Genomic DNA, 22,827 nt, shown 5'->3' with positions numbered 1-22,827 from the left:
GGTTCATGAATGAGAAGGAAAACATATGAAATGTGTCATCTGCAAAAGATAAAGGAACTAGTTTTACCACGTGGAGTGATGGATTTTTTAAGCACATATATTCCTTTAGTGTAAAAATATTCTACTTATTGATTATTAAACTGTTATTCCCACTATCTGTCTGCAATTTCAATATCATTATTAGTTTTGGGAAAGCAGATAAAATTCACAATTTCTCCACAGCAATCACAAACTTGCTTCTCATTAGTTTTTCACTTCAATTAATGAAAAATAAAATGTACACATTCATTATTTACCTAGTTGTTTCATAATTAAAAAAAAAACTTGGCAATGACATGTCATTTTGAAAAGTTTAATCATGCTTGGCAAGGATGAAGTCCTAACATTCTATAAAATTTCTATTTTCCATTTATATTATATATTTTATAACCTACTTTTACAATTAATATCACTTTCATTTCTATGTACTGTTTCTTGAAAGAAGAACAAAAAATACTAGTAACCTAAAAACATCTGGTACCATCTTCAGACATTCTTCATGGTATTTTGTAAATAGTAAGTATAAACAGAAAAGAATCTTCCTTGCTTGATATCTACTAAATATCTCATCTCTAGTTTTCTAGTTTTCTTCTAATTCTGATGAGTGTACCTTAAATTATTCATACTCTCTGAGAATATATATATATATATATATATATATATATTCACCACCATATTACTGAAAATAATTATATATATATAATTATCTACATTATCTATATTATATATATATATATTCTTATCTACAAAGACATGGTCTCATATCTTGACATCTGGATAATTTGTTATCAGATAAGATTATAGTTACCATCTCCAGCAAAACATTATATCATTCAGGCATCTAAACTTCTTACACTCTCAGGTCACAAGAACATCTCAAAAGACAAAGTTTAATATGGCATTAACGAACGGAGTCTATAATTATTTTTTTGGTTAAACTACTATCAGATCTGAAAAATTTTATGATCATATTCAAGTATGAAATTTTACTTTCCTAATATCATTTATTAATGGGGAAATTTTTGTATTATATTTTCAAAGTCTAGACTGTCTACAATTTGGTTATAAAAAGATCACCACCATATAGGGACACTACATGAAAATAATTATATCAAGTTAACTGTGATATATTTAAATATATTCTGGATATATTTAATATAATACATATAATTTTATTCTGGATCCACTTATTCACTGTACTCTTTCAAATCCCTGATATGCCTTCAGTATATTGTGATAAGTGTTATTAACTGGTCTAAGCCAGAGTCTGAAAACCAACACAGATTCAAAGTGCCTTTTATGTATATCTTTACCTTATCATTGGAAATTGTATTGAAATTTGAAAGATATATTTCTTCTACCATTGTAAATGCATTTAAATGTATTTGTCTCAAGTGTATGAGCACTTAACCTGGATATGTCTATGTACATCATATGTGTAACTCATTCCTGAGAAGCATGAATGCTTACCTGCAGTTTTTTGTGTATACCATGTATGATCCTAGTTCCTGAGAGGTTCAATAGAAGGCATGGACTCGCTGGTAAACAAGCTTTTAGATGGTTGTGAGCTACAGTGTAGTTGTTGGAAATCAATCTCAGGTTCTCTATGAGATCAGTAAGTGCTATTAATTGCTGAGCAATCTCTCCAGAACTCTCTTCCACTATTTAAAAAATTATAAAGATGTCTAATCAAGTAATTTACTTTTGGGTATCAATAAAATACCATAACATTAGTTGCAATGTGTTACCATTGTCAAGTGCTCAAATCACAAGAAAACACGGTACTGATAATTGAGTTTCAATATTATAATTAATGCTTTCTTTATTTAAAAATGTTGTATAAATTTATATCTTCCCTGAGAACCTGGTAATCTTTCAAGGTCAAATAATGTACAAAAAATATTTCCATCAAATATAAGCTAACATTAAGCATTTCATTAAACATATAACTCTTGGTAATTTTATAATCAGGCTATATACTGTGAATGTTTATAATGAGTATGTTTTCTGTATTCATTCATAAAAAGCATGGAACTTATTTAAGAATAAATTTAAAATAACAGAACTATATTTCATTGTATTGAAAGTAATTGTATCTTCATCACGTATTTACTGACTGGTTTAATCAATGTTCTCTTCCTGATGTTATTGTTTTTCCTTTCATATTACATTCATTTTAAAGCATCAGTCAAGAAACTTTTTATATATAGAGAACTGAAAATCTATACATCTCAAGTATTTACTACTCTCAAACATAAATTCAATGTCTTTTATAAAAGGTTCTCGATTGTTTCTACTGAAATATTCTATATTACATTTTGAATGAAATGATACTGATCTAATATTGTTAATGTCATTCAGATTATAAAGATATTTTCCCATAATTCACTTGCTATGGATTTTTATTTCTCATGGTTAGTAGATTGCAACTACATTCATATTTTAGTAAAAGAAGACAAAAATACAAACTGAAGTAGAAATAAAACTGACATTCATCAAGATATCTTAATGAGTTTCCTAAATTCTAGAATGGAAGACCGTTTACTTTGCACAGCATTAAATAACATGAGAAGTTGAGAGCCATGAGATTCCATGAGAATGACTATCTTGACATTACAAACTGAAATATGACTGCTTGAGGAACAAAAAGAGAATATTAAATATACCATATCTTCTTTTGTTATCTCTTTGAGGTTTTTTGTATGTTTGGTTTTGAATTTTCATTGTTGTTGCTTTGTGTTTTTTTTTAAAGTCTTACTATTCTCTTTATTTTTACTTTTTATTTTCTAAGAACCATCATTTTCCCCAAACCTCTCCATAAGTACTAATAAATACAATCCACCAGGTTTTCATCAGGAATTAAGATATATCTTAATGTCCTTAAGACAAATACCACTAGAGTACAGCGTATCTTCTACAAACAACTGTATTTACCTCAACTGTTCAAACAAGATAGAACAACATTAAGTTGGCTATGCTGGTTAAAAAGTAATAAACACACACTATGTAGGTATTGGAGGTGAAGAAGACAAACTGAATAGTAGCAAACTAAAAAAAGGCAGAGAATAGAGGAGGGTGAAAATGAATGTCTGGTGGCTGCTTCCAAGGGTCTACATTGTTTTGACGAGACCCTGGTGGGAAGAATTTGCTTCTTCTGGATGTTATCTTAAAGAATTGCCTGCCTTAAATTCAGTGATACTAGCTTTGTATATTTCAGAGACTACTATACTAAACTACTTCCTTCTATTTATAGCTTACCATATTCTTGGAATACTAACTAGCTGTCCCAGTTTATCTAGCCTGTACAATTTTAAATTAAAATGTTATATAAATCTTCCTCAAGCCTCAAAAACTAAGTTAATTTCGTGGTTCATACTGTCTCAGCCAACGGAAAACTGTGAAATAGCCTGGGCAGAGAAACAGAAATTGACACTGTTCAGTATCTGTAAGGTCTACTATCTTTATATAATCTTCTCAATTCTGAAAAAAATTATTATTTAATTACTCTTTCTGACTCTTACAAGACAGAAAGCAGGTACACCGTGAAGGGCTTGTGGAGGATAAGATGGTACCTGAAGTTTGTGAAGAAGTAACTACTTCTCCCCATGAATGTTATTTTTCCTTCAACTTCATTACATACATTATAAGAATAATTAGCATGATGATTGGCCTGAACATTATCTGGGAAGTAGTTTGCCAAGTTTTTAAAGTAAATTCTAAATTCATTTCAGTTGTAAGCAAAAGCTTTGTTAACATCATTTTGGAAGCATTTAAAGAATAATCAACCTATACTATAATATACACTAGTCTGCTCAAATATTTATCTTGCTCGTCAAAAAGCTAATATATTCCAGAAGTTTTGTCAAGGATATTATTTCCTACTACACTTTTCTCCTAATTTTAGGTAGACAAAATATCATTTAAGTTATGGGTGCACATGGATAGCTTTTTGCTCAACCTAATTTCATTTAGCAACTTAACATAACGTTTGGGGAATGTATCCATAGTTTAATACCTCTTGAAATAATTGTAATCTACAATATATCAAATGCATCATTTTCAAAAACAAAATAATGACCTTTTATATACCCATTTCTTATAAATAATTTACTGATTTTAGAGAATTTCTTTTTTCCAATAATACTATTTCATACTTCTAATAATGACAAACCTTTAAAAGTATACTGTGTGATTAAACTTAATACCTCTTTTCAAGTCCTAGTAAAGTATTCTAATAATATATTCACACAGTGCATAAGGACACATTAAAATATACATATTTACCAAATCTGTAATAATGTATCTCTGAACTCACTAATGTGGAAATATTATTACTCACCTTTTAAAGGACTGGCTATGTGAGTCTCATCTGCACTTATTTTTGACAACAGCTTTCCCATAGGATGCTGTAAGAAAATAATCCAATTCTACCCTCCATAGGGAATATGTTAACATATAGTGGTATAAGACATTGACGTTGTGGGCAGCAATATTGCCTAAAGTTTCCCTTTTCAGCTAATCAAAAATATTCCAGAGGCTATAATGTACCTAATTTGAAGTATCTGTTTAAACTTAGACAACATAAAATAAATTCAGTATCTAGACAGGTGTTAAGTTACAAACATGTTGTCATTTTTATGAAAGCTGCTAGAGAAGAACACCAGAAATGTATGACTAGGTACTGAAGCTGACAGAGCAGGAAAGGCAAAAACAGATAATGTATAGTTAGTAAAAGAGAATTTGGACCATGAATCCTTGCTTCCATGAATTGCCCTAAATTAGCCTTGCTATGTTGAGGAAGGGAGCATGGGAAGGAGGATGATAAAGTACCTCACACAGGGAAATTTTAAGGTATTTTTATATTATTAGGGGGGAAATTGTTGAATGATGAAAACAGAAGTCTGCCCTACAATCCATAGAAGATAAACTTTCAAGATCCCCAAATTGTTAATTTCTCTTAAGATTATTATGAATACAGAGCTCTGAATTTCACATTAGATAAACAAGTCATTTTCATTTGTTTTAATAACTCATGTTACTAAAAACAGACATTTCTTTCCTTTTTCATATTTATGTAGTTTTATAGAAAAAAGTGAATTTAAATATGACTAAGAAACATGAGGTGAATCGAGCCATAACTTTAGAGGAGGAAAAAAATCAATAGAGTAAACAAGCAAGAGATATATCTAACTTCTTGTAGGAGGAATAAATAGAGAAAATTAGCCTTAGTAAATTATAAATCAAAAGGATACAGACTCAGTAATGAATTTTGTAAAGAGTTGAAGTGGCATTGGTTGTGTTCATAGAGAATGACCAAATGTCAGGGCACACAGCTTAAGATTTGGATCATTGTCTGGAAAAAAGAACTAGAAAGAGAACTAAAAGAAAAGATTTCTGAGTTGGAAGGCAAAAAGCAGGCCAATTTCACAGTGAGGGTCTGTAAGCAACTACATTATAAGTCAGAGGGATCTGGAGTGTCAAAATGCCTATCTCATCCAGAAGAAAGTCAGTCCTCCAATATTAAGATGTTTTGATGTGCATCACATTTGTTTTCTGCTTTTGAAATCATACTGTTCTACAGAGATTGTGAAATAGAATTTTTCTCCTTCTCATAGGAGATCTTTAGACTCACCTTGTGCACTGAAGCTCCCTGGAGTCTTTGTCAAAGAGTAATATCAATCTATTGATCAATTTGCAAAGCAGATTATTGCTGATTAACCATGTTATTTCAAAATCTGTGTAGTGATTATTTGTTACTTTCTTCTTTAAAATTAAATTATGAACAAGAACACACAGAATGATCTTCAATAGAGTAGTAGATGTCCAGCCTCAATAACTTTCAAATCCACTAATTTTTAGCTGTATACCTATTAAAATTTCAGTTAAAAGACATAAAAACTAGCAGGCTAGCAATTACAGTAGAAAGACATATTTTAAAAAATACTATTTTCTTAAAATAACATTGTGAAAATTTTACTTTATTTTATAAGATGGTAAGATAAGATGAAAGCTACACCAAAGCTGTGTGAATAGATAGCTTGCCCAGAGCCCTGAGCATTCTTTTTATCTTTTCTAACTATCTTTAGGCAGAGGCCTGGAAGCTTCTAACCATTGTTCAATTGAATCCTCCTACCTAATTGATTAAATCAGACTTCTCTCTGCTTCTCACAAAATTGCTATATTTGGAGTCATACTGACTTTGGCAATATATTCCAATCTTCTAGCTTCCTCTCATTTTCTGGCTTGTTCTGTTGTCACCTGTGTCTAGCTTGCTCTTTCTGTTACTTGTCTGTGTCAAATGGTCCTGCAAACACTACCACCATTTTCCTACACAGATCTTAAGTAACCTCTGCTTCATGTGCTGTTCACATGAAAGTAGTGAATGTCACATCTCTGACTCATTCTGTCAAATCTTTCTCTGATTCATCACTTTGTTTACCCCTCAATTAGATATCATTTTCAAACTTGGCTGCTTCCTTCTACAAACTAAACTTCATTTAATTGTTAGGGATCAAAGATATGTATTCAAGTCATGTCTGTAGTCTGGCAAAATCATTGTGTAACTCAGAGCATGTAAGCTTACCAGCAAGTTCACGTAGGCCCACAAAGTCTTCAGAATGATCCTTTGCCAGAATACACATGTTGGTGGATTAAAATTCATCTTTAACCTCTTCAATTTTGAAAGCCTCCATGTACTAATTTCTCATTATCATATTTTATATACTTTTATAATTTCAGCCATTTTGCTTCTCTATTATATGCAAAATGACATTTCATATAAGAAAGATTTAAACTATAAAATAATGCTTCTTTCTGTTGAGGTACAACTAGTCTACTGCTATGTGTAGGTGATAACCAGATCACTAGCAATTTACACAAAATTTACTGTAATAACCTTATGTGTCCTTGGCTTGCAGCTATGACAATAAAATAAGCATCATATATAGTGTTATCCAGTTCTTGGTGATAGTAATAAGCTTGTTTATCATTGAGAGTAAGATGGAAGCTACTCATGCTTGTGTGTGCTGGTTGGCTACTTTCTGAAGAAAATTAGGTATAATTTATGAGAGAAATGGGCATGAAGCAGATGATGTTTTATGTGCATAGCGTATTGAACTTTAACTATATTTACTGATCAGTAAAGAAGGAGGCTATATTAATTCCAAAGGTATGTGATGAAAGACTATCAATCTCAATCATCATGAACAAATTAGTTAAATCAAAAGTTAAATCAAATTAGTTATATCAAAAGCCATGGTTGCTTTTCCTGGAACAGGCAGTAAAAATCCATTTATAGTCAAGTTATATGTGAAGCTGAGCCCAATCCTCAAGAATCAGATTCAATCATAAACAGGAGTAAATCTATAGTTTTTCTTGATTGTAAAATGTTTTTAACCCTAAGAAGGAAGGAGACAAAGACAGGCTGGTTTATCAGATTATGCTAAGCATGATAATAAACTCTCTCTCTTACTCATACACACACACACACACACACACAGAGAGAGAGAGAGAGAGAGAGAGAGAGAGAGAGAGAGAGAGAGAGAAAGAGAGAGAGAGAGACAGAGACAGAGACAAAGACACAGAGACAGAGACACAGAGAAACATGCATGTGCATTGTGTACTTCTGTATGCATGTGTGTGTGCGTGTGCTTATATGTATAGACATACTAAATAAAGCACTCTGCTTTACCTTCTCAGGAAAACATTGCATTTGGCATGGGGGAGAAAGGGACATTTATCAACATCGCTGATCCCCATAATAGGGTGTTATTTTTCAAAGAAAGTAGTTGGTAATTCTGAGGGAGTAAGAACTTCATATAAATCATGTTTGTAATGTGCTAAAGCATTCACAGTAAACATAACAGAGGTAAAAGCACTCAAAGATAAATGTCAGGACATATGAATATGGCAGTCAGTGAAGGAAAGTTAGATGCTATATGTAAAATATGCTAGAAGAATCAAAGTTAAAAAATATGTTCATGAAAATGGAAAATGGAAGGGATAAGTTGGTAATTTGTGAGATAAAATATAAAGTTGGGGAATACTAAGGAGGAAAGGAAGGTAAAGAGCTGTCCACCTTGGTGTTTGTTGGAAGTCTTTCATAGTTAGGAACTGAAAATTTTGATACAACTAATAAAATTCATGGCAAAGTTTGTCAATATGTGGTGTAACGGCCCGTTCCTTTGTAACTGTCCATTCTGCTACTTTGTAATGGCCTGTTCTGCTGCCTCAGTCCGCAGGTTAGGGTCTTGCAAGAGAGAGAGTGGGGACAGAGGGGCGAGAGACACAAAAGATGGATACAAGACAGAGTCTGGTCAAGTCTTGTCAAGTCTCTTTTATTGAAAGGAAATCCTGGGTATTTATACCCTTTACCATGAGACTTGCCCTGTGGACAAGCTCAACTGCAAGCACTGTGTCATGTGCCTTGTAGCCATGGATACCACGTGCACCTTACAGCTGGGTGCACTAAGCAATGTAACAAGATGTTTATCAGAGTGTGCTCAGCTATTGTGGGCTGTTGAAAACAAGTCTCTTGTTAGGGTATATGGCTTGAGATGGCTGTAAAGATGATAGCCACTTTTGGCTAAGAGTTGGCTCCCAACAATGTGGATAATATGCTTATAAACTTTATGTTATGATGACATGATTAAGGGTGGGGCATCCATTGTCCTTTAGTTCCTTGAGAGTTTCCTCAGACAACATAAGAATGATGATTATGAGCTTGATAAGAGTCAGAGCTTATATTCAGGTTTTCTTTTAGATTGCTTATAGTGTTAGTGACTAAGCAAAGCAGGCTCCTTCAGGGTCACAGTTCTGTTAATATAATATCTTGATGATGTTGTTTTCTTAATTTCAATCTAAAACTACATGATGTAAAGTGAACATATTGAGTAGCATTTCTGTTCAAACTTGAATACTCTATATATGTGACCCACATCTTTGAGCTAGACATGGCCACCACTCAATGTGTGTACTATGATTTTTCTTTAATCCATGACTGAAGACTGTACATGCTTAAGGATATATTTTTATTATTATTTTATTTATTTTAATTATTCTTTTTATTGGATATTTTGTTTATTTATATTTCAGATGTCATCCCCTTTACCCATCCTCCACAGAAATCCCCTATCCCATCCCCCTTCTGCTTTTTGCTTTTATACCATTTTAATTACATACAAGTATTAAGGTCAGTTCTAGATTGAGGAATACAATAGATGCAAATATTCAAAAAACATGCAAGGCAATAAACACAAATAGTCAAAAAACAAGCAAGGGTATACTTGTATACTTCTTAAATGACCATATTTAGGATTAGACTCATTCTGTTTGTTAAGCAGGACATAAAATACTACAGTAGTTGTTATTGGTTGTGTTATAGATATTTGTGTCTAAAGACTGCATTTATTTTTATATATCCCCAAATAAAATGCAACATTCACCTATTGATGCACCAAAATTATGACTTTTATGGTTGAAGCATATTATATTCTAATTAGAGTTTAAGCATACTCCACAGCAGAGAAACTGAGCTTGCTACTGTGAGCCAGAACAAAAATATGTAAAGAACAAACTTGTGTGGAGCTGATAGTAAGTCTTGGATAAGACTCAACTTCTATTGTTTTGTTAAATACATGTGGTAAGTATGTCAAATATCTTCTAAACATCTCTGTTTATTGCAATTGACAACTGTTGCCAAAAGCCTTGTTCATGGAGGAATATTTCTTTAGATAATAGGTGGCAGTTCAAACAGAGGAACATCTGAGCAGAATCACAAGATTGTGTCACTTATTTCAACTCTGAGTGTGACAGCCGAGACCACACCTTGTGCATGGCGCTTTTCATCTCACTGTTTCTCAGTGTGTAGATAAGGGGATTCAGCATGGGGGCAATTACAGTGTAAAACACAGAAACTTCCTTATCCTTGTTCTTACTTCCTGCAGGTAAAACATAGGTATAAATACAGGGCCCAAAAAACAAAACTACCACCATTATGTGTGAACTACAGGTTGAGAGAGCTTTACGTTGCCCTGCAGATGATCTTTTCCTCAGAGAATACAAAATGAGCATGTAAGAAGCAAGCAGTACAATAAAAATAGCAACGACCACCATCCCTGAGTTGGCAATTGTTAAGATGCTAACAACATGAACATCTTTACAGACCAGCTTCAAAAGAGGCTTGATGTCACACAAGTAGTGATTGATGTGGTTGGGACCACAGAATGGCAGACTGAGCACCATGAGTAGTAAAGCAATGGAGTGCCAGAACCCTAGTACCCAGGCCATGACAATCAACATATCACACCTCTTCCTGCTCATGATAACCATGTAGTGTAGGGGCTTGACAATGGCAACATAGCGGTCCAAGGCCATGGACACCAGGATGAAGATTTCCACACCTGCCAGCAAATGGGCAGTGAAGAGCTGGGTCATGCACTCATTATAGGAAATGATTTTTCTCGTTGCGGCCAAGTCCCTGATGAGCCTGGGAATCACAGTGGAGGTGTAGCAGAGGTCCATGAGGGAAAGATGGCAGAGAAAGTAATACATTGGTTGTTCAATTAAATGGCTGCAGGAGATGGTGAGTAGGATGACAGAGTTCCCCATTAAGACAGCCAGGTAGCAAAGCAGGAACAAGAGAAAGAACAGCAGCTCTATTTGTCTATTCGCCCACAGACCTGTAAAAATGAACTCTGTGACATTTTTATGATTTTCCATGAATCTAGATGTATCCACATGCAGAGCTGACACTTAGTTCACCTGAAATTAAACAATAAAAAATGCATCTTTGACAGAATTATTTTTACTTTTATAAAGATTATATATTGAATAACAATAGTCATATTTGACTTAATTATGGATTAAATAGGCTCTTTAGGAAAGTGCATAATTGTGCTCCTAATTGTTAACTCAATGTTATTAATAGTGGCATTCTATACCTAGGAAATTTATTAATATCTTATACATAATAAACTCTCATAGAACAAAGTGGTTTCTGTGCTGATATACCTTTTACATATGAAGAAATACACAAATGGTAGATATAATTGAATTACAGAAACTCCTTAAGATGATGCAAATCTAAGCTCTACATATTTTGCCCAATTCCTTTTTATTAATTTCTTTGTCATATTTTTCAATATGAAGGATAATTCCACTTATTTTTATTTCTTATTAAAAAATAACTATTACATTACATTATATTGCTTCTGCATTATTAAATATACAAAATTTGGAAATTCTTGGTTCTCTATATCACATATGATTTATCTATATATTCCCATCTTATAGTTATAACTTCATAAATTTTTCATAATTAATAACAATTTTCTCAACAGTGCAACGAGCTTAATCACATCAGTCAAAGTGCACAAATAAGCTGACAGTATTTTAATGTTTCTCCTTAGACAATTCAAAAAAAGCTCAAGACACAAACATTCTAGGAATAAAGAAATTGAGGTAATTATATCTGGCATTCAAATAGAAAGTTTAATTATTATTTTTCTCTAAAAATTCAAAGGCACATTTTAGAAGTAATTGCTGACATGTTATAGTTACTCCAGAGAGCCAATAATTCTTTTTGAACTGTCTTGTTTATTTAATCTCAAACTGAGAATGTGGTAGCCATGGTGATGTTGACATATTGGGACATCAAGTGAAAAAGTTAACTGCATCATGTTTTCACAATATTTCAATGTACATCTCAGAAAAATCATACTTTATTTCTAATAGACTGTAGAATTAAATGCGTTTTCCAATAGAGAGAGTGGGGATAGATAGTTGCCAAGGGGCTATAGTAACCAATTCTCTGATTTTCTATTTCTATAAAGGAGATTATCTACAATACCCCTACATCAGTTGGTGAGAAGAATTAAGGCTCTACTTTTGTTTTTTCCCACTAAGAAATTGGCTGACTTCCAGTTAAACAACTATCAGGGACACAAAATAAAGTTTTGATTTTATATAAATGTGTTCCAGATTCATACTATATAGAATAATTTGTGGATTAAAGAACCGAAAACATGTGTATGAGCAAGAAAAAGTTAAAACCATAGAAAACATTATTCTTAATAGTACAAAGTATAGTGTAGATATTGATGTAAGCATGAAACTTTTTAACTTAAAAATCTAGTTCTATTTTACTTGCATTAATCAAATCTTCTAAGCAAAAGCAAATGTATGTGAACAGAAATGCTTCAAAGTTATTTTATAGAGTCTCTAGAAGTTAAATAAACACATCTTGGTATGTAGAATCATCCACAGGTTCTACTCTATACCAAAGCCCCTTTTGTTCTTCTTGCCTTAAGTTGATTTAAATGGAAATAAAGAAGAAAGTAAGAGAAAGATGATGAGAAGGAATTATGGAAGGAAGAAGACTGGAATGAACCAAGGAAAGAAGGAATGAAAGAAAGAAGGGAGTGAGAGACTAGAGGAGTCCGGGAAGGAGAGAGATAGGGAGCTTTGAGTATAAAATCCATGCTGGCAGAGAAGTTATAGCAGTAAGAAAGGTTCAAACTATGGAGTCAGAAGCATGAAGTCTATGGCCACTTTGCATCCACATCCAAGAAACAGGGAAAAAATGCTGGTGTCCCATCAGAACATTTGTAGGCTTTTCTATCTCCTTCTTCTCCTCCTCCCTCCATCCTGCTATCATCATATCCCAGTACTGCTGTCACCTTCTGCTACATACAGTAGTTGATAGCTGTCATGTTACATGTAATCTATTGTACTTTCTATCTTTCTAGTCCTGTAATAGTAGAATCAACCTCTCACTTTCCTTCTCTCCCTCTCCTCCTCTTCCTCTTTTCTGTCTTTCTCCCACTGCTCCCCTCTCTCTGTCCCTCTTTCCTGCTCTTGCTTTTCTCCTTTCTTCCTTTGCCACTCTACATTTCTCTCCCTTTCTTCCCTGTCATCTCTCTCTTCTATCTCCCATTCTTTGCCTCTCTGTCCTTTTCTTTCCCTATCTTTCTTACACATACAGAAACTTTCATAATCAGATTTACAGTAAAGATATTTTACCTTATATAGTAACATTCCTTTTATTTAAACCACTTATCTAGAAGTTTGTACTTTAAATTTTAATGGAAAGTCTTCTAATATATATTGTTTTCAATGTTTTGGTAACTTCATGCTGAAAGGAAAAAATAGAAAAGAAGGAAAGAAAAAAGAAAAAGAAAGAAAGAAAGAAAGAAAGAAAGAAAGAAAGAAAGAAAGAGAAGGGAGGTAGGGAGGGAGAGAGAGAGAGAGAGAGAGAGAGAGAGAGAGAGAGAGAGAAAGAGAGAGAGATTGAAATGTATCCCCTGAGACTTAAATAAAAGGCTAAGACCATGAGAATATGTGGCTAAGGTTAGCCATCAGGAAGTACTTTGTACAATTTTTCTACTACTTTAAATAAGCTAATCTTCTTGGAGAAAATTGTGAAACAACAAAACCTAATCTCAATGTCTTGTACAATTAAAGGAATAGGAAGGTTTACATGATTTATATTTAGAAGTGGTAATACTCTAAGCTGAGCATTAAATAGTTTTTATCATTTTTCCTATTTTATCTTCATCATGATCTGTGAGCCGTACGTCATTCAATTTTTACCTGTTTCCTAAATAAACATACAAACAGGACAGAGTTGCACATGAGCAAACAAAGTATTGGTATCTCAACAGTGTTTTCATATTTCTGAAGATCGTGCTTAAATAAAAGTGACTTAATAAGCTAATTTTCCCTATAATTACAATATAATAATTTAAAAATATCTTATTACTTAATATAACTGTGAGCAAAGATATTTCAGGAATTGGATTTATAAGTGGAATTTTTAGATACCACATTTTGTGCAGAATAAAATCAGTCCCTTGAAGAATTCATTATGATCACAGCTCTCTTTCTAAATATATATAAAATAGTGCACAAAAATTATGTCTGTGTATATGTGTGTGTGTGTGTGTGTGTGTCTGTGTGTATGCTATTCATAGCACTTACTTCTATCAGGATCCAAATATTTCTTGGATGCCATCTTTCCTTCAAACTGGCTCATCTTTTCTTTTCCTTGACCTGTAAATGAAACAAACAGTAGATGTTGAAAGAACTAATCTTTCCCATGAAGCTTGAACCCAATGTTGCTTTGAAAGATTCACTGCCTGAGGTACTTTATGCAGGAAAAAAAAGTAAATCCAAGGGAAACAGTCTCAGGGGGACTTTTTGCAAGATATCTAGTCTGTATCTACGTATGTGAAGGTCAAGCCAACACTACTCAGTGGTCACATATTATGGATTTCTTTATTTAGTCATAATAACTATGGCATAATATAATGGCATTATATAATGACATGTAATAAATGCTGGATTGCTTTTTATTTAACAATATCACTGTGCTAAAAGAGTAAACCTAAGTCTATTAATATTATCCTAATCAATATTAAAATCATTGTTATTATGAAGACTTGCAAATACTTCTCAATGTTTAATTATGCCCACTGGAAATTTAGAAGACATGCATAATACTTTATGTTAATATGCACTCACTAGGATTAGTGTACTGCCTAAAGTGGAAAATTCTACTTATGTAGAATAACATAAAGTCATATAATGTCTTGTCTTTGATATGTGGAATTAGTTTTACCCTTACCAGAAACAGCTTGAATTATATGGGCAATTGAACCTGTGCACTTTTATAAATAATTCCTTCCTATGAATCAGTCACTCTACCAAATATTTACATATTTATGATACAATCTGGATATAAAACTGGAAATGGAAGTCTGTCATAGTGACATATGTCTGTAAACATTCATCACTCAGGAGACAGGGACAGGAGGATTGACATGAGTTTTAAGAAAATTTTGTGTTCCTCCAGAATTCTACTTTAGCCAGACTACATAGTAAGGCTCTGTCTCAAAGTGGCACACATAACAGTATTTACTAGGTATCTGGGAAATATTTTGCCCTAATATGTCATACTCATACATTTGCATGCAATTATTACTCATATGTTTGTACATATTTCATCTTACTATTTTAAAAATTATTTTTGTTTCCATTTTTCCTTCTTTTTACTTGCCTTTATTAGTCCTATTTATCTTTGTTTGTATAATATTTCAGTATGCAGAAATTATTTTTCATGTCTTCACTTTATAACTTCTTAAATATACTCTTTATTTAATTTCCATTTACCATATGGGAAAAGTATTCTATTCCTAACAAGAAACTAGTACTAAGTTGGCTTAATGTACTTATCCTCATGTAATTTGATTACTAAATACCTTTACTGCCACATTTTAGGCCAGACTTTAGACAATACTTTATCATTTAATTAAGACTACTAAAATTTATAACATTGTTTAAACACCTTGTAAAAATAACTTGTATTCACCTGATTTAATTGTCTTCTTGGAGGCTTACTGCTGAATAAACTCACCCTTTATAGTTTTTTTCTTTTTTGTTTTTTGTTGTTTATTGTTTTTTGTTTTTCTTTTGTTTTGTTTTTGTTTTTTGTTTGTTTTGTTTTGTTTTGTTTTGTTTTGTTTTGTTTTGTTTTGTTTTGTTTTTGGCTCAAACTGCTCTCCTAGCTGACTGCTTTGTGTCTGGCTTCCCTCAGGTTCTCATTGAATTGCTCAGCTTGACCTCAGACTAACTCTGGCAATTGATTCTAATCTTTAGGGACCTTCTCCTTTGCTGGCTTTTCTCTCTTCACCTGTGCCTAACTAGTTATCTCTTGAACCTATCTCTGTAAAACTGTCCCAGTTTTAAAAAGTTAAAACTGCCTCCTCTTTCTGTGCTGCTTTCGTAAGTTCTTTCTTTACTGTGCTGTTCTCTTGAGAATTGGGCTTATCTTATCTCTGATTCATTTTGTCAAATCTTTCTCAGATTTGTCATCTCTTGTGTCTCTAAATGAGATGTGACATTCCAATTTGGCTGCTTCCTCCTACCTTCATTATTTGGGGTGGAATGTGTGTACTGTGGGTGTATCTGTATTCTGTCCGGAGATACTAAAGGTCTCCTGTGTTGCAACCAGGTCACACAGACCTAGAAGGTCTTCAGATGTTATCCCTTTCCAGAGCAGCATTGTTGCTGGGTTAAAAAATGTTTACACCTTCCCGTTTTCAGTTTAAACTAAAAACTGTACACAGTTTAACTATAACAACAGAAACAATGATCAATTCTATGGACTTAACAGTCCAAATGGCCTTAAGAAGATTTATTGATGTGATGATCCTTCATGACTGCAGTCTTGAGCATCTGTCCTTCAGCAAATGTCAGTTTCAGCATCAAGGTTTTCCAATCTGGTAGTATGATGAATTATCAGTTCTTTTTCAGCCACTTTGCTAAGCTTTCTTCAGGCAGAGTGGTAAGTTTCAGCTTTCTGCATCCTCTGTTTTTCTGTGTTTTCTGCTTTTCTTCCTTTTTTGAGTCATGCCTTTCATGTGGAAGTTTCTTTTATTCAGATTGGACCTTTATTAACTAAGCTGAATTTCATAAGATGTCAACATACAGTATCTTTCTTATCTAGGTTATTTTTCTCTAGCTGCTCTATGGATTGCTGACAGGAAATATCTAGCTTATGCTGCTTGTTTCCTGGAGACAAGCTAACCCTCTTAGGGAGTTTCCCATAGTAAGATTACTTCAAATATATCTTGCTGAACTGTCTTCATGAATTCAGTCCCTACACTTACCAAATATTCTATGAATCCCAGAAGTGTGAGGTCTTCTAGAGAATTTTCTAAAAACACCTTATCTAAGATCCCTTTTAAAATAAGTTTGTCTCCCACCATTAATACAATGGACATTTGATATCTAGGACTATTCTCCATTGCTTTTCCTATTCCACAGTTATTAGAGACAATATTAGCTCTTTCCTAATCCATTCATCCATGGTTGCTGATTGAGGTTTTAAAGGTCTAAGAACTTTTTAACTTTCTGCATTTGTATTTTTGAAAGCCAAAAGTTCAATCAATACCTAGTTGACATCTGAATCTAATACTGTCATCTTTATAGGACCTTATCTATACACATTAATCTATATAAGAAGGCAGTAAAAGTCTCCATGGGACTTTGCATAATCTTTTAAAGGACATAGACCTTTTTTCCTAGTCCTACACTTTATCCCAGGCTCTTAAAACTACTAAAATACAGTGTATAATAAACCATAAAAATTGCATCTACTATCTTAAATCAGCAAATTGACCTTCACCTAACAATCAATCTTTCACAATATTAATGACTCAAGACCTATTACAATATTCTGTAACTGCAGCTTCTTCTAGCAACCAAGTCAGTCATTGTTATTGAGAACAGTCGCTGTTCTAATTCATTCCAGACTTGGGTAATATTACTCTTTTGTGTAGCTCAGGTATTTAACAACTGTCTCACATAGGATGAGTGTATTCCATAGTTAATATTGATTCTTTAAAATGTTTAAGACCATGTATTTTAACAGGAATCTAGACTAGTTGTTCATTTTGTGATTAGGTATGACAGGTACCTAATTAAGAACTTCCTGTTCTTTGCCTCTGTCTCTTATCTTTCAAGCTTTTGCATTATCATAGCTAATTTTTCTTGGGCATTTATTTTTGTTGTTTTACAGTTATTTTTTCAAACTTTTTTTTAGAGGAAATATATTTAGATTGTAATTGAGAGCAGGGATGCGTATACTCTGATGATCATGGTTGCAGTAAGTATTGTGATCTCTTTTTCAAGTAACGTTTCGATTCCCTCAATTCCTGCCCTTGGACTAAACAGATCTGAAATGGAGTTTACCATTCATAAATCAAGAAAAGTCTGTCTATATAGTTAAAATTGTCTTGGGGTAGTTTACTGTGTTTTATTGTCTCAGAAGCTTCTATATTGTTCCTTGCTCTGGGCTCAAGTCTCCAGAGTTTCCTGAGTTTCTTTAGGTGTCCAGCCAAACTTAAAGAACTTATACTTCCTCTAGATCTGATTCTAGGTAAATTTCTCCTGTGCCACTTTCTGTCAGATATCTCTAGTCTTCTGTAATGTTTCTATCAGATGTTCTCTAAGATAACACATCAGGAAAATATGTTTCTTTTACAATACAAGGTACTTGAATGTGTTTTAGAAATTTTTATTGTTTTTTATTCATATTAAAATCAAAGAGATAAACAAAAGTTGATATTACCTACTCTGGTGGTTTGAATATGCTTGACCCATAGTAATAGGGACTCCTAGGAAATATGGCATTATTGAAGTATGTGTAGCCTTGTTGGGGATGGGTTTTGATGTCTTGTGCTCAAGCTCCACCCAGTCTAGAAAGAATCTATTATTGCCTTGAGATCAAGATGTAGAATTCTTGGATTGCCTAGCAAATGTCTGCCTGAATGGTGCCCTGCTTGTCACTATGATGATAATGAACTGATCTTCAAAAACTGTAATCCAGTCCTAACTAAATGTTGATCTTTATAAGAGTTGCCTTGATCATGGTATCTCTTAACATACTGGAGTTAAAAACACAAATGAGAAATGTGAGTATCTAGAAGAAAATAAAGAAAAAATAATACCTCTTATGGAGATGGTTAAGATTAGCCTATAACTGAAGAAACATCCATGATGGCTAATCTTGGTTGCCAACTTGACCACATCTAGAATAAATTAAAACACAAGTAGGCACACTGGAGAAGGATTACCTCACTTTGTATTTCAATCATTTGAAGTGGGAGGATTTACATCTAATTCATATCTTTGAGGTAAGATGGGAATATTACCATTAATCTGGGCCACACCTTCTGTGGCACCTATATGAGGGATTAAGGGAGAAGGGATTTACTTTCTACTTTTGTCTGCTTGTTTGCACTCTCACTAGCAAGTCCATTCTTTTCTACCAGTAGAGTCCACTAAATTCTGTTCCTCTAGAGAACCAAGATACTATTAAGTTATTCCTAGTAAGAGAAAAGAAAACCTAACTATATACTGTAATAACTGTATTATAAATTAGGTATGCTTTACCCACTTCTTCTACTCAATCTTGAATATTCAAAAAAAAGACCTTCCAGAGACAACAGCAGCAGCTCATTGTATTGTTGACCACAGGGAAATAAGAAAATACTAAAATTTCTAGATGGGATCAAAATACTTAGACCTAAAACCTAGATTTGTATTTAGAACTATTGAATCATAGAAGGATGTATAGATTCAAAAAATATTAAAAATTAAGTTCATATTATTATCTGAGATTAGATGTGGATTGTCTGTATTCCAGGAAAAATTAGTGACATCCAAAGAAAATCAAATCATAATTACGGAAGAAGAATAGAAAACAGAAACCTACACAAATATCTGATAACAAAATATATAAGAATATAAAAGAATAAGGTTTCTATTAGAGATGTGTTGTCTCAAAGTGTCTTCATGAAATACAATAAAGCATAAAATTAAAGAAATTATTGATAAGAAACTGACTTTAAAACTATTTGTCATCAAAAATACTACAAATAAATTAAGGCTTAACCCACAGTATAAAAATGATATATATCTCAAATGGTCAGAGTGAAAGAAAACAAACAAATGTTATACAAATTAACTAGGTTACATTTAGGAATACATACATACACATGCATAAAGTAACAATAATTGAACAAAAGAGGCCACACTTTTGAAAGAAAGAGAGGATGGGAATACTGAAGTTTTGAAGGAAGGAAAGGGAAGAAAGAAGTATTGTGATTAAATTATAGTCTCAAAACATTAAAAATTCTCCAAAAGTAATTTAGAAAATTGACAGAAAGCCCTCAAAGGAATAACTTGTCTGTTGGTTGCCAGTTTGTCATGTTGAGAGTGTCCTTTGCCTAACAGAAGCTGCTTTGCAATTTTATGAGGCCACATTTGTTGATTCTTGGTCTTAGAGCATAAGTTATTGGTGTTCTATTCAGGAAAATTTTGCCTGTGCCAGTGTGTTCAACACTCTTCCCTACTTTCTCTTCTATTAGTTTCAGTATATCTGGTTTAATTTGGAGATCGTTTATCCACCTGGACTTGAGCTTTGTACAGAAAGATAAGAATGGTTAGGTTTGCAGTTTTCTACATGTTGACCTCCAATTGAACCAGCACCATTCGTTGAAAATTCAGTTTTCCACTGAATGATTTTAGCTCCCTTGTCAAAGATCAAATGACCATGGGTGTGTGGATTCATTTCTGGGTCTTCAATTCTATTCCTTTGATCATTCTGCCTGTCACAGTACCATGAAATTGTTATCACTATTGCTCTGTAATATAGCTTGAGGTTAGAGATGGTGATTCCCTCAGAAGCTGCTTTATTGTTGAGAATAGTATTCGCTATCCTGGGTTTTTTGTTATTCCAAATAAATTTGCCAATTGCTCTTTCTAACTCTATGAAGAATTGAGTTGGAATTTTGATGGGGATTGCAGTGAATTTGTAGATTGCTTTTGGCAAGATGGCCATTTTTACTATTTTAATCCTGCCAATCCATGAGCATAGGAGATCTTTCCAGCTTCTGAAATTTTCTTTGATTTCTTTCTTCAGAGACTTGAAGTTCTTCTCATACAGATCTTCCACTTGCTTTGTTAGATTCACACCAAGATATTTTATATTATTTGTGATTATTGTGAAGTGTGTCACAATAATTTCTTTCTCAGCTTGTTCATGCTTCGAGTAGAAGAAGGCTACTGATTTGTTTGAATTAATTTTATATCCAGCCACTTTGTTGAAGTTGTTTATCATGTTTAGGAGTTCTCTGGTGGAAGTTTTGGGGTCACTTAAGTATGCTGCCATATCATTTGCAAATAGTGATGTTTTGACTTCTTCCTTTACTATTTGTATCCCTTTGACTTCCTTTTGTTGTCTAATTGCTGTGACTAGGACTTCAAGTACTATATTGAATTGGTAGGGAGAGTGTAGGCAGCCTTGTCTAGTCCCCGAATTTAGTGGAATTGCTTCAAGTTTCTCTCCATTTAGTTTGATGTTGGCTACTGGCTTGCTGTATATTGCATTTACTATGTTAAGTTATGGGTCTTGAATTCCTGATCTTTCCAAGACTTTTACCATGAAAGGATGTTGAATTTTGTCAAATGTTTTCTCAGCATCTAGTGAGTTGATCATGTGGTATTCTTTTTCTTTGAGTTTGTTTATATAGTGGACTACTTTGATGGATTTCCAAATATTGAACCATCCCTGCATTATTGAAATAAAGCTTACTTGATCATGATGGATGATTGTTTTGATGTGTTTTTGGATTTAGTTTGTGAGAATTTTATTGAGTATTTTTCCAGCTTATAACTCTGTGGTAGTGTCTGTCTTTGTCATGGAGGTATGTTTCCTGCATGCAGCAAAATTCTGGGTCCTGTTTACATATCCAGTATGTTAGTCTACATCTTTTTATTGGGGAATTGATGTTAAGAGGTATTAAGGAAAGATGATTGTTGTTTCCTGTTATATTTGTTATTAGAAGTGGCATTATGTTTGTGTAGCTATCTTCTTTCGGGTTTGTTGGGAAATTACTTTCTTGCTATTTCTAGGTTGTGGTTTCTCTCCTTGTGTTGGAGTTTTACATCAATTATCCTTTGAAGTGCTGGATTTTTAGGAAGATATTGTGTAAATTTGGTTTTGTCATGGAATAACTTGGTTTTTCCATCTACAGAAATTGAGAGTTTTGCTGTGTAAAGTAGTCTGGGCTGGCATTTTTGTTCTCTTAGTGTCTGTATGATACAAGTCTAGGATCATCTGGCTTTTATAGTCTCTGGTGAGATGTCTGGTGTAATTCTTATAGGTCTACCTTTATATGTTACTTGATATTTTTCTCTTACTGCTTTTAGTATTTTTTCTTTGTTTTGTGCATTTGATGTTTTGATTATTATGTGACAGGAGGAATTTCTTTTCTGGTCTAGTCTATTTGGAGTTCTATAGGCTTCTTGGATTTTCATGGTCATCTCTTTCTTTAGGTTAGGGAAGTTTTCTTCTATAATTTTGTTGAAGAAATTTACTGGCCCATTAATTTGGGAATCTTCACTCTCATCTATATCTATTATCCTTAGGTTTGTTCTTCTCATTGAGTCCTGGATTTCCTGGATGTTTTGGCTTAGGAGCTTTTTGTATTCTCTTTAACAGTTGTGTCAATGTTTTCCATGGTATCTTCTACACAACATGAGATTCTCTCTTCTATCTCTTGTATTCTGTTGGTGATGCTTGTATCGACAACTCCTGATTCCTTTCCTAGGTTTTCTATCTCCAGAGTAGTCTCTCTTTGAGATTTCTTTATTGTTTCTCCTTCCATTTTTTAGATCCTGGATGGTTTTGTTTAATTCTTTCACCTGTTTGGTTGTGTTTCTTGCCACTCTTTACATTTGTGTTTCCTCTTTAAGGGCTTCTACCTGTTTACCTGTGTTCTCCTGCACTTCTTTAAGGGATTTACTTATGTCCTTCTTAAAATCCTCTATCATCATCATGAGAAGTTATTTTAATTCTGAATCCTGCTTTTCTGTTGTGATGGGGTGTTCAGGACTTGCTATGGTGGGAGAACTGGGTTCTGATGAAGCCAGGTAACTTTGGTTTCTGTTACTTATGTTCCTGTGCTTGCCCTTCACTATCTGGTTAACTCTAGTGCTACCTGTACTCACTGTCTATGACTTGAGCCTGTCTTTCCAGTTTTCTTGGTTGTTTCAGAACTTCTCAGAGTTCTGATGTCTCTATGATCCTGTGATCCTGAGTTCGTGGGTGGAAGAACTCCTGGGACTCATTCTGCCTCTCGGATCCTGAAATCCTGCTGCTCTGAGTGCAGTGGTTCCTCTAGGATGGCTCAGGATATAGTATCTTCACAGGAACAGACCATC

General features: G+C 33.4%; 1 protein-coding gene across 1 annotated transcript; it reads right to left on the bottom strand.

Moving 5' to 3' along the window:
- Window positions 1-9,817: 9,817 nt before the first annotated feature.
- LOC114637454 (olfactory receptor 4P4-like) lies at window positions 9,818-10,758 on the bottom strand. Its single transcript, XM_028785670.1, has one exon. The coding sequence runs from the start codon at window positions 10,756-10,758 to the stop codon at window positions 9,829-9,831; it is 930 nt and encodes a 309-aa protein (XP_028641503.1). The 3' UTR covers window positions 9,818-9,828.
- Between the last annotated feature and the right edge of the window lie 12,069 nt (window positions 10,759-22,827).

Source organism: Grammomys surdaster, unplaced genomic scaffold, assembly GCF_004785775.1.
Source record: "Grammomys surdaster isolate TR1022 unplaced genomic scaffold, NIH_TR_1.0 125284, whole genome shotgun sequence".
NCBI classification, from domain to species: Eukaryota; Metazoa; Chordata; class Mammalia; order Rodentia; family Muridae; genus Grammomys; species Grammomys surdaster.
Note: the sequence above shows the minus strand (reverse complement) of the source record. Positions and strands in the feature narration are given on the sequence as shown.